Below are 18,529 nucleotides of genomic sequence, written 5' to 3'. Positions count from 1 at the left end.
GAACATGCAAACTCCACGCAGGGAGGACCCGGGAAGCAAATCCGGGTCTCCTTACTGCAAGGCAACAGCGCTACCACTGCGCCACCGTGCCACCCAGTCTATGAGGGGAGGTGGCTTATTCACTTGTCTGCTATCCCAAATTCAGGACTACAACCACAAAATACAATCTCCTCATCTCTCCAACTTGTCCAGCCACACTACTTCACCAGCTAGCAAAGGGTCCAAATACTTCTGTTAATATGATACTTCAGTTTTTCTCTTTTTAATAAAATTGTACAAATTTTAAATCCTGCTTTCACTCTGTCTTTCTTGGGTATTAAGTATTGCTTGATGAGGGAAAAAAACTAAATCATTTTACCTCAAGTCCAAGGCCGCAACATTGCATTTTGTGTAACAAGTAAACGGGTCTGAATACTTTCTGAATCCACTCCATATAGTCTTCATAGAACTGCTCCATATGTTTTATTTAATAGGAAAATGTTTCTGGTCAGTTTATGTGGGAGCTACCAGAAGGAAGTCACCAGAGAGCCGGATCAGCTCAGTTCATGAGCATAACAAACATCCCGACCTAAACTGATCTCAGAGTAATTGAGGGCCCAAACCGATGACGTTTTTCAGATTCGTGATTAGATAGATCAGGGGTGGGCAAAGTCATTCCTGGAGGGCCGCAGTGGCTGCAGGTTTTTGTTCCAACCCAATTGCTTAATAAGAAGCACTTATTGCTCTAGAAACACTTCTGCTTCATTTTAGTTATCTCCCTCGTTAAGATTTTGAACCCTTATTGCTTATTTAAGCCTTAAACAGCTGCATTCTCTGTTTTTAATTGCTCCTTATTAACAATAAGATGCAAATGACAAAAGAAAGCAGCAGTTATCCATTTTGCTTGTTACCCTTTACACCTGTGTGTATTTATCAGGCACTATTTGGTTTAATTAAATACTTGGAAGGAAAGAGAAGAGAAAAAAGTGAAGGACTGAGAATTACCCATCCGTTTTACACTTCAAAGTATTTGGATGATATCCTTAGAATGGAAAAAAAATCTAGGATATGAGAATGACTTGACATAGCAGAGTTAAAGCACTAATAAGCCATTAAATGTAATTATTGGCAAGGATTATTTTCTAATTAAGCAACTGGGTTGGAACAAAAACCCGAGGCCACTGCAGCCCTCCAGGAATGACTTTGCCCACTCCTGAGATAGATAGATAGATAGATAGATAGATAGATAGATAGATAGATAGATAGATAGATAGAGTGCCTTGAGCATGGGAAAGGCGCTATATAAATAAAATGTATTATTATTATTATAGATACTTTACTAATCAAATTCACAATTTAGGGTGGCTCAAAAGACAGCAAACGTTTCAGCCTTGTTCCAGAATTTCAAGATTTTGCCCTTGGCATTGGTTGGGGAGAACTTAATCTGTTCTATCATACAGTGCAACTATTTCATTAATAATGTTTTTACTATAGTTTATTATTAAAGAAATGAATGAAGTCATTGATATTAATACAGAAATGGTTTCTAATTAGCTTTTAATTTTTTAATAGAAATGTAGAATACCATATCTTTACACAGGTTATGACTTGACATATCCCAAATGTTATCTAGACTATAAATTTCCATTTTTACCACTTACAATATTTTCTTCATGATTTTGCAGACCTAGAGTCCAGGCAAAGAACACGAAATACAGATGCTGTTTGCTTGATTTTTGAACCTCTCCTCATGAAGATGACTTTCCCAAGCTGGAGATGCCTTGTGTTGTTGATTTTGGACAATGTCGGTTTCTTCAGGGCAGGTGTGTGGCCGGTCTGAACAGTACTGGTGTGAGATTTGGGCTAAGGAACCACTGCTTTGATTTGTAGTAGCTGTTAACTTTTTTAATTTAAATTTGCATAGATTCTGAACGTCACATTGAATGCCTGTAATAATGTGTCCTATTTATCAATATTCTCACTTTATTTTTTGACAACCTTTATTTAAGAACTGATTTCATATTTTTATATTTTATTTTAGAAACGTTTGTTGTACAGAACCCAACTAAACTTGTTGTGGCTTACATTGATGAAGATGTGGTTATTCCCGCTTTCCTATCTCCACCTATAAATGCCGAGGGATTTGAAGTGCGCTGGTACAAAGACGATTATTCATCACCAGTGCACTTATACAAGCATCATAAAACAGCAAATGAGAATCAGAGGCATTCCTTCAAAGGAAGGACAGAACTTTTCCTTGAGGAGCTGAAGATGGGCAACGTGTCTCTAACACTTCGAGGACTACAGCTTACGGATAATGGGACATACAAGTGCTTGGTGGCCTCGACAGATTTGACAGATGATGCTCAGATTGATGTCACCATTTTAGGTCTGTTCACATAAAGCCTTTCTTCCTTATAGCTTTAACATGAATTTCAGGCTTTGTGCCACAATGGCATCACAAAATACGCTCTGAATGTACTTTGTTCCCATCCCATTAAATAATGTCTATTTGACAAAATGAGCAAATGATTATTACCTAGCGAACATCTTCATTTGCTTTTTGCAATCTTTTATTGAATTTATGAAAAGTTTGTAACATTCTATACAATCAAATCAAACTTAAAAAAAACTAATTTCAATTCAGCCCTCGCCCATGAGAAAGAGTAGAAGGCCAACAGCCAGAGTAAAACTACTGAGAGTAGTAAAGAGGGAAAGGAGTCCTTCTCTCCAATATTAAATATTATTCTAAAATGGTATTTCCAGGTTTTTAAAAAATTTTGAACAGATCCACTAAGTGAGAATTTGTTTTTTTCCAGTTTCAAACAGAAAATAACATAAGTTACCCACTGACTTAAAACAGGTGAGTTAGGATTCTTCCAGTTGAGCGAGATACGTCTACGTGCTAAGAGTGTAGTAAAGGCAATCACAGTTTGTTTGTCCTTCTCCACTACAAGCCCCTCTGTGAGCCCAACAAACACAGCTGTTAATGGGTTAAGAGGGATTGTGACACCAAGGCTGTCTGAAAGGCATTTAAAGATTTTGGTCCAGAATTACGTTAATTTGGTGCAGGTCCAAAACATGTGACTTAGTGAGGCTGGAGCTCGATTGCAACATTTGCAGTTTGTGTCTTGCCAATGAGATAGATGTGCTCAATAAAAGATTTTATGTTGAATTATTGAATGCTTTGCTCATATGGAGCTTGAATGAATTCTGTGCAAGGCTGCCTTGTACACCTTTTCTGAAATGTTGAGCAAGAGACTGTACTCTGGGGTCTTTAAAAGGAAGGGACTTTAAACTATGTTGTATATATTATAGAAATGCTACCTGAATCTTCAAGACTGATCAATATTTCTTCTGGAATATAAATAGGTGGGAGGTGAGGAAAACTGGGCAGATTTCATTTAGCAAAGTTTCTAATTTGGAGACAGTGGAAGCTAAATTTGCAGTGTAATTGTTCGTAGGATGCAAAAATAAGCCTTTCTACTTTATAGTTTTATTATGAATTTCTGGCTATGTGTCACATGGGCGTCACAAATTACTCTCTGAATGTACTTTGTTCCCATCCCATTAAATAATGTATGTTTGACAAAATGAACAAATGATTATTAACTAGCAAACATCTTCACTTGCTACAAACAAGTTGTTGAATTTTGCTGTGGGTTACACAAACTGTCACCCATCTTCTGCAACATCTAAAGCAACACTTGGCCAGAATGAATATTTGTGTTTCACACATGCACTTTCACCTGGGAAATAATGAGACATTTCTGTGTCATATTATGGTGGCAAAGAAGAGAAAGTAGTCTGCTTACAGGATTCCTGGATATTTAATGCTAACTAAACTCCCATTACACTTTACTATGACCAGAATGGCCAGTCCAATACACTCACCCTTTTGGTCAACAATGAGTCTCCCACCTCTTCATTCAGGCTCCCTTTCTTCCACCTTATGGTCAATGCATCTGTGTAGACAGCGGAGACCATACTATGAGTGGGGGGTTTTAGTGTAGCAGTGAACGAGGCTGGACAGTGGTTAGTTGAGATGACTCAGATTGCATGTATGCATGTGAATTAGCCAGACTTCTCTATTTTAGATGATTGCTCTTTGACTTGAAAATTGTCATCTTGTTTGTAGTATATCACACCATGGTAATAAACCTGATTACCTTGAGGGTTATAACAAAACACAGTAAGAGTTACTGACAGGTTTCCAAGGAATTTAAGAGAATGTTTGACATTCTTTTTAGCTAATGCATGATTAGATGGCTGGTATTTGGTCAATCAAGCTTGATAGCACAATGCCTGGCACAAAGGATATCTCTAACTAAGTCAAATAAACTCTGATTTCCAAAGTATAATGGAGTCCAAAATAGTATAATTATTGAAGACCATCAGCGAGATCCTTAAAAACCTCATGGAGAGACAGCCACACGAGTGAAGCAGCAGCATATACATCAGTTAACATAGGGAGTGCTGAATAACGATGAGACATGACTCTTTAGTGTCCTTTAAAGGCCAGAGAGCTCTTTTCCTAAGTCTACCAGATTTCTCTTTCCTTTATCAAAGGGTTGTTGGAGCTGCCTCTTAAGTAGAACTCTTCTCCTCTAGATGGCCTTTTATATTCCCCTACAAGATCTGTAACCATACAATGTGGTTTTCTAGCCAACTTTAAGGCCCTTCTGGGCCATGCTGTACTCTCCTGGTTTCTGGTTTCCCCTTCTTGAACGTGTCCTGGCGCTTGCAATTCATGGAAGCAGAAGTAAAGAGAACCTAACACATGTGGAGTTCTCAACCCCCTCTATTGTACCCTCAAGTTGGTTGCAGCAAATAGATCCCTACGATCTGTGATAATAGCACCATAGCATGGCTTATCAAATCTCCTCCACCACAACACAATTTCCTGTCACTTTGTCCTAAATGGGTGCACAGAAAACATATGCAATCAGATTCGGCCTTTTCCAAAATAAAAGACTAATTACGTTGCTCACTCAATAATTCTGCACAGAAAGCATTTTGTCACAGCATTCACTGACAATAGAAAATATCAGTAAATGTTAACTTGTGAAAATAAAGTAGGACAATCTTACTCCATTGGGTTTAACGACAGTATGGCTTCTGCTTTTCACTGCACATTTTTAATCGCAGGACATGACCTAATCTGCTGTAATGAAATATCCTGCTATCCTGACATATTATTATCTAAGTAATAAGTAATAATTTTCGATTTAAGAGGTAGTCAACATACCATTCAGACACTATTTTGTATGATGGAAAATGTTAGAAACGAGTTGCAGTGTACCATGATACACTCTAAAGCAGCCTGGTCCAGTTAAATAATAATAAATAATAATTCATTACATTTATATAGCGCTTTTCTCAGTACTCAAAGCACTATCCACACAGGGAGGAACCGAACCCACAATCTTCCACAGTCTCCTTACTGCAAAGCAGCAGCACTACCACTGCGCCACCTGTGAGGACTAAATAGGTTAAGGGTGTGTTTGAACTGGAACGCAGGGCACAAGCCAGACGTCGATAACACTGAGAGGAGTGGAGTACTGTAACAGAACAGAAAAATATAGCGTTCAGCTCAGCACAACGTACAGTTTCCTATTTAGTTGATGTTTCTGACCTATTGCTGATGCGGAATTTGACACCATCCAAGGAGCTGCCATTGATTTTGGCAAGTAAACACATATATTTGTTGATCCTTATATGGTGATAACAATTCTTTCTTGGTGTATCATTCCAGCCCATGACAGGAAAAGGGTGCCATTACAGGATGATAACAGGTGTTAACTGATACTAACAAAGGCAGGTGAACTTATAAAAAACTAGGTTATAATGAAATGAATAATAAGATACAAAAACACTCTGACTTTTTCAGGGCTGGAGCATTAGTTACTTAAGCATAAGCAAATATAGGTATATACACTGCAACACCCAAAAATAAAAAAGGGACTTTGTAAATGTGCTCCTCTAAATCCAATGTCACAATATGTGACTTCTAGTCACAGGGGATGTGAGACTTGGCAACTGCAGTTGCAGACCTTGTCGCCATGTCATTTTACACCATCATAAATTGGCAGGCATGTTAAATTACATGAGCACATGACGGCTTTCTAGCACAGTTTCAATGTTCCGAATGCTCAGTCTTTTTTGTGGCAGCCAATAACATGTTGCCTGATGGAGCCGGTGCTGTACAAAGGGTTAACAGTTACGGTAAATTCAACTGGAATCTCTGCCCTTTTTTATACCATTCTGTCAGGGTATGTAAAACATGAGACATCAGACAGAGGGGCCTCTCTTCTAGTTTCGAGGTCCAAAACTGTGTTCCTTATTTTTTGGTGGCTGCCTTCTATGCATTGTATTTTGGATGAGCATTCATTGGATGTCAGCTCTCATGTACACAGAGGTCACCCCTACGCCGAAAGACAAAATCAGTTTGTCAGAAGGAGTTGTGGATTAGTTCAAGTGAGTCAGTGAGGATGTCAGAATATGTGACAGACAGTTGTGTGAGAACACCGTGACTGCTATCGACTCTGTAACATTATGTAAATGAAGTCGGTGACTTAAAATCGCGGGAAAAATCATCTAATGTGACATAGCTTTAAGGAATATAGTTGAATAGCTTTGTGCATTTTTAACATGAAACCGTAATTCTGCTTCTTTCCACACATTTTCTGAATTTCTATATATTTCACCCACTACTAGAAAGAAAAGCCAATCCAATCCACTAACAGCTGAAGGACGTCTGTCGGGGTGTGTGAGTGACGAGGAAGAGTCCAGCCGAGCACCGGGATGGTGAGCTGCAATGAAGTAGGCAGCTGTACATGTTTGCCTTTACTGTATGATGCAGTTGGAGGATTCTGAGTTGTGTTCACAGATTTTGATGCTTTATCTGTTCGATAGATATAACGGCTCATATTCTGGAATATTAAAGGTTTAATAATAATAATCCATCCATCCTTTTTCCAACCCGCTGAATCCGAACACAGGGTCACGGGGGTCTGCTGGAGCCAATCCCAGCCAACACAGGGCACAAGGCAGGAACCAATCCTGGGCAGGGTGCCAACCCACCGCAGTGCCAGAAAAATCGAAGGCTTTTATTCCATGTAAAACGTTCCAACTTCCTCCCGACTCTGGCTCGTCTCTGTGAGGCAGTTGGCTCCTTTTGAAGCCGTACCTGGGAGCCCTCCAGGGGGCTCGTTAGGGAGGTCTGGAATTGCTCCCAGGTGTGGCTAAAGCCCAAAGTAGGACTCTGCAGCTCCCACAGTTCCCTCTGGCGACATCCCCGAAACTCAACAGGGCTGTGCCGACAAACAGTAATTCCCAAACTGCCCTGTGGGAATCCAAGGTGTTGTTGCAATCCAGGGGGACTGCCATGACCATCTGTCTCTTCTTCATTATAAAAACAATCTCCCCCTGTACTTCCTTTAAGGAGGGTCCTGGCCAGGTAAAGACGCCGGCCGTCCCTCACAATATCAACTAAATATTAGAAGTGCAGCAAAGTACAGAGAGAGACTTTTTTTTAAGATCTTTATGGCCCCAAAGTGTGTTCTTAAATCATACCATATTCATGTTTTTTTGTTTCTTTTACAAATGCAATTTGTGTTCTTTTAATTACAGTAGCTTCATGCCTTTATATACTCAACATTATCTTTACTATCATTTGCTGTTGCCAGGCTAAGATGTCATTTTCAGTTTGAAGTGCTTTTATCTGACTACCTTTCTAATTAATGTTAATAGTTTACAAATTGGAGATGACAGTTGCTCTCCTAGCACAAGTCATTCATCATTTTATTATGATTCTTTATTGTTATCCTATACAGTATATTCACCTCAGAGATGTTTCACAATAGCTAACAGAAGGATTTGTTTTAAACTATCCTGATAATGAAGAATGCATGTTTTTATATCTGCCTGTCAGGATAAATATGAACACTTTGTTACAAAATAGGGTACTTGTTTAAATGGCACAACTTCACAGACTTATTATATGTTAATGTAGCTATTGGGACCCATCCGTCCATTTCCACGAACACTGAGCAGAACCTACTGGAATGCAAAGCTGAAGGCTGGAATCCTGAACCAGACGTGAAGTGGGCAGATGGCAGTGGAGTCAACTTGACTTCGAAAGCAAAAACAGTGCTACTGAAAGATCAGAATGGACCCCTCCGTGTGGTCAGCTGCATTGACGTCAATCGGAAATCCAATGTGTTCTCCTGCCTGATGAGGAGCAAAATACCAAAACCAAACTGGGAGTCAAAGCTCCATATCGGTGAGTGTTGAGACTTTGTTTTCTGAAATGAACTGAATGAGCCTAAGTGATCATTCTTGTACATTAATGCTATGTTAATTCCTTCATATTCAGAAGCCAAATAGAAAGAATGCAACAACTGTCTTGTTTGGTTTATTCCTAAATATTTGCGACTGTATATGGCTGAGGTTGTTTTTTCCAAGTGGCAGGGGTTGAGTATGGCAAAGCAGGCATTGAAACAGGCAAATATTATTTCAGTGGGGAACCAGATCTTTTCTCCAGGAACTTAATGGACATCATCGTTGTACAAACTAACAGCCGTCACCTGCAAATCTCAGCAGCAAGACAGGGAGTAGAAACAAGACAAACAGCCAACATCTTCAGTGGACGCCCCTGGGACACACAGACAAGGCTGCTTCTGCGAGACAAAACGAGTTAAGCTGTCACGATCTTAAGTTCTGATTCCTGTCGATTCTTTTATATGCACACTTTTGTGTCAGTTCGTTTAACTTATATGGTTATCGTTTATTTTTTTAAATCAGGACACTACATCACCTCAATGCCGTTCTGGTCTGTTTTTACTGTGCTCATCACCATCATTGCTGTTTATGGTGGTTAGCATATTGTTTATAGCTATGGCGGCCATCGAAGTTAACATGAAACACAACGTCCGTTATGTCCTGGGCATTTACGATGGTGGCATGGTATGCTCTGCATCTGAGCTTGTGGATAATCTCAAAAAGACCATAGATAGATAGATAGATAGATAGATAGATAGATAGATAGATAGATAGATAGATAGATAGATAGATAGATAGATAGATAGATAGATAGATAGATAGATAGATAGATAGATAGATACTTTATTAATCCCAATCTATACTAAAGAACAAACCCGTTGTTAGTTGGCCTTTGTAACTCTCTCCTTTTACTACTGATTTTTGGATTTCATTTGGGCACATCAGACATACAGCAGTTCACAACAGCAATAATAAGGTATCTTTTGTTATTCGCTTTGGCCTTCCACACTGAAATAGTATTTTCGAAATAAATCTTTTTGGAAAATTCTCTCTAAAGTATAAAGCTTTGCACCTCATGTACCAGTCTGAGCAGGGAAAACAACGCTTTTTGAAAATGTTGACGTATGATGCTCATGTGACCAGGCACTGCACTCAGTTTTGTCCCCTGTGATGCTATCTTTGCTTTGGGGACTGTCATTTCCAAAACGTTTTGCATCTTGCACTCTATATTTTCCAAGGATTTGGCAGCTTTCTCCTTATTTGTAACCTTTAAAAGTAGTTTGTGACAAACAAGCCTTGTGTGTTCGGCCATTTGGATTCACCTCCGGTTTGCTCCATAAACAAGCAGCACTCTAGGTTGGCAAACCGTGGCTGCTCAATAAAAAATATTTAAACATTTATGGAATTTCAGGATGGATGAACAGCTTTTGGAAAAACAATCTAAAAATGTTAGTGTGGACATAAAACATTTAAAATGAAAACGTATCTATGTTAGTATGAGCTACGCCTGAGAAGGATCCTTGCGATTTTCTGGTTTCTGACTTCTGTCAACGAACTTTTGTCAGCTTCATTTTCCTTTTATTCATCTCTCAGTCATTATTAGTTTTTATCCTTTTATTTGCTTTCAGAAGGTTCACATTTCAGTCATAGTGTATTTTGAAAGGGGTGTCATCTTCGGCCTACCACTCCAGTAAGACTGGCCAGCTGAGCAAATTGGACAAAAACAAAACTGGCAGCCACCAAGGATAACTATGGGCCAGACAAAAAGACACGATGGTTTTCAAGTTAGAATAAGAGAACCTAACAAACACCTCTCGCGAGACTAACACTACCTAGAAAGGAAACCTGCTGCTGGTAAGCTGCTTGGTTATCTCCACGGGGATGGCCCATATCTGTAAAATAAGCTCAGGTAATGCAAAAGAACCAAAAAGAAAAACAACCAACCAAAATAAATTGGCACTATTATCACTAAATGCAGGTGGATCAGCTGCTTAATCGGCTACCATTAGGGAGAAACACACAGAGAAGCAAAGAAAGCAAAAAAAGAAATCTTTAAACTCTTTTTGTGAATTTTTCATTCAGTCCAGAGTTTTGGACTAAGCTATGAAACAAAAAGGTGACTTCATTTCAAACCCAATGAAAGTTTACCAAAAAAGAATTTCTGTTTTCCCATTTACCCTAAACAAGAAAAAAAAACTGCTTTCATCATTAATTTTCTGGAGGAGAAGCCTCTCCTGCGACTTTGTGCTATAGTTGCTGTACGGTTTTAAGCCTAAATTGCAGACGTTACATACATTACATTACATACACTCTTGTGTATTCTCACAACCACCATAAAACAAGAAAGCAAACTATCAAGTTATAAAACAGATTACTGAAATGATAATGAGAAACTACTGGCACATTTGCAAAGAAAGGAAAAAAAATATTTATAGTGGTCAACAGACTAAATGGTTTCTTGGTCGTAAATAGCTCATTTTGACCCCCTGAATACAAATATGACCATGAAAAATGAGAGAGATGATCATCTGAAAGGGGAGACGGCTTCAGCTACCTACGAGAAAAGTCTGCAAAACTGAGAAGCTCAAAGATAAAGGAGGGGATCTTCACTGGACTACAGCTACGAGACCCTCTCATGGATGGTCACTTTGATGAACTTCTCCATGGTGCACAGGACACTTTTAAAGAGGTGTGGATATGTTGTCTGGGATAAAAGAGAGCTGAAAATCTCTAAAACATTGTTGAGAAACGGCTTTCATCTTATCCTAAGTTGGGCTGCAGCATGTCCTTGGAAATTCACTTTCTTCACTCCGTTTTTACCTGAAAGTTGTGGTGCAGCAAGTGAGGAGCAATTGATAACAGAAATACCAGGGGAAGTGGAGCACTGTGTGGACTGTGACAAGAGATGGCCCTGAAGTTGGTTACAAACAGCAAGTGAAGAAGAAGAGACCCATGTAGGCCTGACCAAGGACTTTGTTACACTTACAGAACTGTTAGTATTTCCCTAGTTTAGCCATACATACATGCATAGCAGACGTGTGATGGATAATGACTCCCTGAATGCATATGCTGAGCTACAGCTAAAACAAAGGAGAACATTTAACAAAAGTTTGGTTTTACTCGTACTATTTGTGAAAACTTGCAGCACCTTACTTGAATATGAATTTGGAATGTTATTTTAACTTGAGCAAAACATTTTTTTCTGGATGTGTATCTGGGCTTACTACATGTGATTTGATATGAAAAAAGTAATTTAAGAAGAGAAACACAAAAATTTACAAAATATCTTGACCTGTGTTATTAATACCTGGCTCCATATTTACTCCAGTGCTGCTTATCTTTGTAGTAAATGACCACACAAATATTAAAATCATATCTGAAAAACGTAATTTACAAAAATAATAATTTTAAATACATATTTTGTTTACATGTAGGAGCATAACAATTTTAAAATTAGGGAATCCATTCCCGGACATTTTTCATTCCCGGGAATGAACCTGCTGTAATTCCCGGGAAAAGGGTGAACAGCCAAGCTTGCATATATAGCGTGTAAAAGTGTAAAAATCGATCAAGAAATATAGTTATAGTTGAAAATAATGAAGGTGGCGCCATTGCTGCAGCTTGCACTTCATCAGACAACAGCTTTGAACAGCAACTTGAAATTGCAATGCGTCAGTCTGTTGCATCCACATTATCTGTGCCAAGAAACTTGCCATCACAGAATGATAACAAGAAACTGGATGTATCAGTGAAAGCTGAAATGGCGGTGTTTCAGAGCAATGGCAAGCGCGGGCGTTGTTTAGAAGAAGTGTATCAGTATCTGATGACTGTGCCGCCTACTTCAGTGGAGGCAGAGCGTGCTTTCTCAGCGGCTGGCGTACTTCTGCATGAAGGTGTGCTCTAGCCTGGACGACCGCACGTTGGACACGTTAATAATAATAATTTGTTACGTTAATAATAATTCATTACTTTTATATAGCGCTTTTCTCAGTACTCAAAGCGCTATCCACATAGGGAGGAACCGGGAAGCTAACCCACAATCTTCCACCGTCTCCTTACTGCAAAGCAGCAGCACTACCACTGCACCACCTGTGAGGACGTTGTGCTTTCTACGCTTTTATTACCACAACTAAAGACACATGTACTTATATGACAGCATGAACTGCTTGTAGATAAGATTAGTCTTTTATTCGTGTCAACATATTGCAGTAGTTTTATTAAAAATAAGTGTCGGTCGTTCTAAAACCATTCACATGTGAGATGCCCGTGTACTGTGTCATCCCCTGGAGCCCGGGATTCCTGGGAATGAAATGCGGGATTCCCGGGAATGGATTCCCTATTTAAAATGCTGAATGAAGTGAGGAGATTGCAGAAAGTGGGTTGTTTTGCCTCATAATTGTTTGAAATATCACCTAGGTAGGTAGGTGGGCTGAACTGCTGTCTGCTATATCTTCATGCTCCCCTGCTATTGATGGAAAGGTCTGGTGATTAGATGTCCACCTGGCCACTAGATGGAGCTCTAGGTCACAGGGTGTCTGAGCAGCCTATAGAATATGGGTTAGAGAAGAGCTGATGAGAAGCACTCGACTGGTGAGAGGAACTGGCCAGAGGTAGAAAGGGAGAGCATCATGTGTGTAGTTGAGTGGGTGACAGCATTAGGCGTCACATAGGTCAGCCAGGGGTTCCAGTGGGGTAACATAATTTTTATTTCATTGTTTCTTTGTTTATATGTTAAAATCTAAAGACTTCCAAAGAGTTAGAAAATGTTAAGAAAACCCAAATTTGCAGATTGAGTGGTTAATGATTGCCAGACGTTTTGACCAGATTGTGCAGAATAGCAAACAGATTTGTAGTAAAAGTCTGGAATTACAGAACATGAGACTGTATGTGCTTTTCTGTGTTGTGAGGAAAAAGCTTCACAAATCAGCATGATTTCCAGTCAGAGTAGCATGTAGCCCTGCTGAATACGGCACTATCCAAATATTTCCATTAAATGCTTTCTGTTTTTTTTTTTCTTTTTACATGTGAGTATATCTTCTCCAAAAGAGTAGTTTCATCCTCCTGTTCTCCTTTTGCAGGCTGTTTATTATTTTTCACTGTTTTCTTGTGTAATGTATCCCAGTTTAATTTAACAGTATGTCAACTGTGCCAAAGGACCCTCTTACATATGAAAGCTTTCCTTCAAGCAAGTTATGAAACATGAAGCTATTCTGCTCTGGTTAGTGGTCAGAATGCTCAAAACATTTTTCCAGTGGTGTTATTTCTGCAGTTTCAAATGTTAATTTTTAAAGTAATTAAATAAAGCTTGTTTAAAAAATTCAAAATGTAAAGACATAACAAAAAAAAAGTTTACTTTAGGCAAAATTTCAGTTTTTTCTAGAAAGGCAATTAGTCCAGAGGGTCTGACCACCTGTTTCTACTTGCAGGTTACATTTCAGGAGTTCAAGAATGGATGGTGGTCTTTATATTCCTTGGACTTCTCAGTGTTCCTGGACTTGTGCTGACGTTGTACAAATGGAGACAACTAAAGAGTATGTCTGGTGTTTTTCTTAAGGGAACTGGGCATGTTTTTTGAAATCTCTGATCATACTTTCTGAATCTATACAGTTAATATAAACTACAAGGAATTATGGCTGGCACAGGCAGTAAGTGTGTTGCTGTTATAAATATACAGTAAGTTACTTTCATTTTAGGGAAGTAGTGACACTCAGACCATCACACTGAACAATCCTCTCGTACCTGTTCTACCTTTGTTACACATCCTGTAACGCCTCTGGTGTTTAGCTGGCCTGTTGGTACGTAATTAATTATCCTTGGTGTGGGACTACATTGAAGTCTTACTTTCATTGGTAGCATCACCTGTGTATTTGAGTAAAATGATAGTTTTATAAAGAAAATGCTGCTGCTGTTTCACTGTTTGCTCACTTTAGTTTAGGCATCCTAGTAAAAATAATTAATAATTAAACATACTAAAATACAGAGGATAACATTATGTTTTTATTTGTTTATTTTTAATTTTTTGGAAAAATGTAGCAATCCAGGCAGTGTCTACATTGTAGCCCCAGTGGTGTAACTGGAAAAATTACTGGTGTTTTTGGTAAATTATGCACATTATACAACCCTTTTTTATTAAAAAAAGTTAAGTAAGTGTTGCTGTGGGCGGTTCGGAACACATTAAGGGCATTTCCATTATTTCTTATGGGAAAAATAGTCTTGACTTACAACCAACTTGAGTTACAACCAGCCCTCGCGAACGAATTGAGTTCGTAAGTCAAGGGTCCACTGTATACTATATATTATATATATATATATATATATATATATATATATATATATATATATATATATATATATATATATATATATATATATATATATATTGCCTAGGTTTGTGTTAAATCAGAGGTTTAACAGTTTCCTCTTCTTTATTTTCATCAACATTGAAGATTCTTAGCCACAGCTTGCCTTTATTAAGGTTGGGGTAAGGCTGTCTAGGGTGAGGCCAATCCAGGAAATCCAGATCTGAACTAATACTTGAAATAATACTTGGATGCCTGCTCCCCTTTTTTGTGGTTCACTGTGGAAGAATTTGCAACAATTAGTCCCTTTAAGTCTTTAAGGCCTTTAAATCAAAACAAAACAATGTTAATAGACAAATAAAGTGTCATCCGTTGTTCTTTTTGATATTAGTATTTTCAAACATCAAAAATATATTTGAAGAGAACAGATCATTTCGACCAACAAAGCTTGACAATTCTAGCCACCTAATTTCTCCAAAACAACATTAAGTAAAGTTTTGAAGGTCCCTAATTTTCTACTGTACATCACACTACTTGGTAGTTTATTCCATGTGTCTATGACTCTTTGTGTGAGGAAAAGCTTCATAATATTTGTGCAAAATTTACCTTTAACAACTTTCCAACTGTGCCTAGTGGTCTTGTTGAATTCATTTTAATCATTTCAATCTGTTGTTCTAATTTCTTTCATAATTTTAAACACTTCAATCATGTCTCCTCTTAATGTTCTTTTGCTTAAACTGTAAAGGCTCAGCTCTTTTAATCTTTCTTCATAATTCACCCCCTGTAGCCCTGAAATCAGCCTAGTCGCTCTTCTCTGGACTTTCTCTAGCACTTCTATATCTTCTTTGTATCCCAGAGACCAAAACTGCACACAGTACTCCAGATGAAACCTCATTAGTGTGACTAGTCCACTGAAATCCTTGTCATACAGGGAGCATTGAAGTTTCAGGCCTCCATTATGTAATCAAATCTAATACTTTAAATTCCCACATTTAAAAATATTCCTACAGTTGGTGAGATGGTCAGCCACAGCTTAATGGGGATATTTGGATTTGACTAATCAGCATCATGGACCAAAGCCTCATATTAGGACTGTGTTATGGACCCCCAATGCCAACAATGGTTTCAATTTACATCTTTTTAATAATATTAAAAAGGAAAGTTCAGAGGGGGACATTATAGTCACTTTAACTACTCAAATATTAACTGGGTTAGCTTTACAAATGATCAAGCACAAGAACAGCAGTTTCTAAATGTAATCAGCAACTCTTTTTTAACACAGTATGTTAAAGCACCAATGTGGAAGAAAGCTTGTCTAGATTTAATATTCTGTAATAATCAGGATACAGTTGAAGGCTTAAAGGCAATTGAACCATTAGGATCTAGTGACCACAATATAATGCATTTCACAGAGTGTATTCTAAAACAAAAACAGTTAAAACCTGGAGACAGTCGAGGAGATGAGCGGAAGGTTTAAGTGTTTTCCACACGATGCAGGTCAAATTCATCCAAAAATGTAGAAGCAGTAAGAAATTAAAGAAAACTGTGGAGTGGATAAATACAGAGATAAAAAGTAAGTTGCAAAGAAAAAAACGGCTGAATAAGTCATATAAGACTAGTAACTCCAGCTTGAACCATAGCAAAGGGAGCAATAGTGGAAAAGAATATTAGGAAGACCTAGAGACAGTTAGAGGGAAATATTGCAGAAAAGGCAAAAGATGACCCAAAGAGCTTCTTTCAATATTTTAGTAAAACAACAGTCAAGGACTAGCTGAAGAGTATTAAGAACGGTAAGGCAGTGTGTGAACTCTACTAGTACTTTATTGAGGATAATATGTGTGAAGAACACTGTAGCCGCTCAAAAGCAACAGGGACTACTAAGGCAGTGAGTGATTTGGAAATTGTAGAGAGAGACGTATTGTTCAGATTAAATTGGCTGAAATCAAACAAATCACCAGGACCACGAGTGCTTAAGGAAGTCAGTGAGTACACATATAAACTTCTGCACACCTGGGAAATTCCTAAAGACTGGAGGCTAGTGAATATTATCGCTTTATGTAAAAAGGGTGGCCAGGCAGATTCAAGTAGCTATAGGCCAGTAAGCTTAATGTGCATCACAGGTAAATGAATAGAAAAAAATTATGAAGGAAAAGATCGAGCAGAACATGTTTAGAGCAGGAGTAATAGCAAATACTCCACATAGGCTCAGGATGGGTGAGCTTGTTGGGCTGAATGGCCTGTTCTTGTCACAATGTTTCTAATGTTCTAATGTCTAAACATTTTTAGTTTTCATACCTAAACCAAATCCGAGTTTTGTGTCATCTGTAGTTACCACTGTGTAATTTCCACAGATTCCACTTTCTAAGGTTCAACTATTTACTTGTTTCCACCAGAGCCATCTGTAAGACACTGATGTGTAGAGATGGGATTGAAACTCATAGTGTGAGGTTTTAATTATAAATTCCTACCAAACTGAAATACAAAGAGGAATTCTTTGGACTTTGAAACAGTACACGCTTCATTTCCAGATTCCATTTTATCCCTGCTGCTGTTCATGGGTATTCTAGGACGTGTTTATTTGATGTACATTTGTTTCTATTATTTTTAGATAAAAATTAAACTCTGTTTTTCCTTTCAGAAATTGAGAAACTCTATGGTAAGTAAATCATTAAAATACATGAAAAGATATGAAAGGAAATTGAATCTATTATCTATGCATTAAAAATTACAAATAAATCTATTATCTATAAATCTATTACTGTTTATAAAAAATAAAGATTTCATTTTTCTTTTTGGTCCACAAGCTGAGTACAATATACTGTATATATGTAAGAAATATAAATAGCATGAGACTGGCTAATTTGTGTATAAATTAAATGTTAAGATGACTTTTTGTATTACATTGATTATTTTTAAATTTGAAAGTGAGTCCACACTGTGGGCATATTTACAATGTAAATGTAGAAAGGAGAGGGAAATAATTTTATCATACACAAGCATAAAAAAATCCTAAATCAGAAATAAATGTGAATCTTTTTAAACCTTATAGCAAGTCCAGTAGTACAGTACAATAAAGCTTACCTTGACTAACCTGAGGAGTGGCTGGTCCACTTGAGCCACACAGACACCATTTCCTTCTTCCACGTGAGCCCTCGCCATTCACACCACCTGTGACTCCCTCACTACACTACAGCTGGCCCACAGAGTCCTCTCGTTGAATTAGCATGTTGGTTATTATCTTCTTGTAGAAATAAAGCATTCATTGTGGGGCGAGCAGTGGTCGGTAAGAAAGCAAAAAAGAAAAAGAAAAGTTTGGTTGGACACTAGCAGAGCCGATTCTGTAGTAATTCGATGCAAACTCCTGGAAGTGGTCATCACAGTTTATTGGTTGTATCAGTACAGCGCAAATGCTTAACATTTTTACAATACACTTTCACACTACCAAAGGGGTGGGATAACATCTTTAAATAGTTTAATAGTGCTGAAAGCAAAACAGTGGCATTTGTTCTTAAATTCGTGGTCACCAGGGTGCACTGCATTACCCCAAACACCCAAATGCTCAGACACAAGTTCACTAGGCAAACAGGTTTTATTGTGTGAAACTCTTACTGATAACAAGAGTTTCCCACACCTTGATCACAAATCTTTACAGAAGTAAAAATTTCCCATAATTTCCCAACCCCTGTGTCTTCTCCTTCTCCTCTACTCCTCTCTACAAGCTTCATTTTCCTCCTCCTGATTCTGACTCCCAGATTGAAGTGGGGCTGCTCCTTTTATGTTACATCTGGGAGTACTTTGGTTACCCAAAGGTGCCGTTCAGAAGCACTTCTGGGTAAAGTTGGAGCCTGGCACAGCACTGTTTGCCAGTTCCCTTAGTGCCCCAACAGGGCTGAGCCGGCTGACTCCAATTCCCAAGATGCCCTGTGGGAAAACTTGGCCATGTCGCAATCCAGGGGGGCTGGCATTGA

At 38.3% G+C, this 18,529-nt stretch overlaps 1 protein-coding gene across 1 annotated transcript in view; it reads left to right on the top strand.

Annotated features, from left to right (window-relative positions):
* LOC114666572 (erythroid membrane-associated protein-like) overlaps positions 1–18,529 on the top strand; it is a 32,722-nt gene that overhangs the window by 6,727 nt on the left and 7,466 nt on the right. The window contains exons 2-6 of the mRNA XM_028821478.2: positions 1,665–1,802; positions 2,021–2,368; positions 7,994–8,263; positions 13,689–13,793; positions 17,200–17,217. Of these exons, the coding sequence (XP_028677311.1) occupies positions 1,665–1,802; positions 2,021–2,368; positions 7,994–8,263; positions 13,689–13,793; positions 17,200–17,217 (879 nt within the window). The remainder of the gene's footprint in view (positions 1–1,664; positions 1,803–2,020; positions 2,369–7,993; positions 8,264–13,688; positions 13,794–17,199; positions 17,218–18,529) is intronic.

The sequence above is a fragment of the Erpetoichthys calabaricus genome, chromosome 16, assembly GCF_900747795.2.
Source record: "Erpetoichthys calabaricus chromosome 16, fErpCal1.3, whole genome shotgun sequence".
In the NCBI taxonomy this organism is placed as follows: Eukaryota; Metazoa; Chordata; class Cladistia; order Polypteriformes; family Polypteridae; genus Erpetoichthys; species Erpetoichthys calabaricus.
Note: the sequence above shows the minus strand (reverse complement) of the source record. Positions and strands in the feature narration are given on the sequence as shown.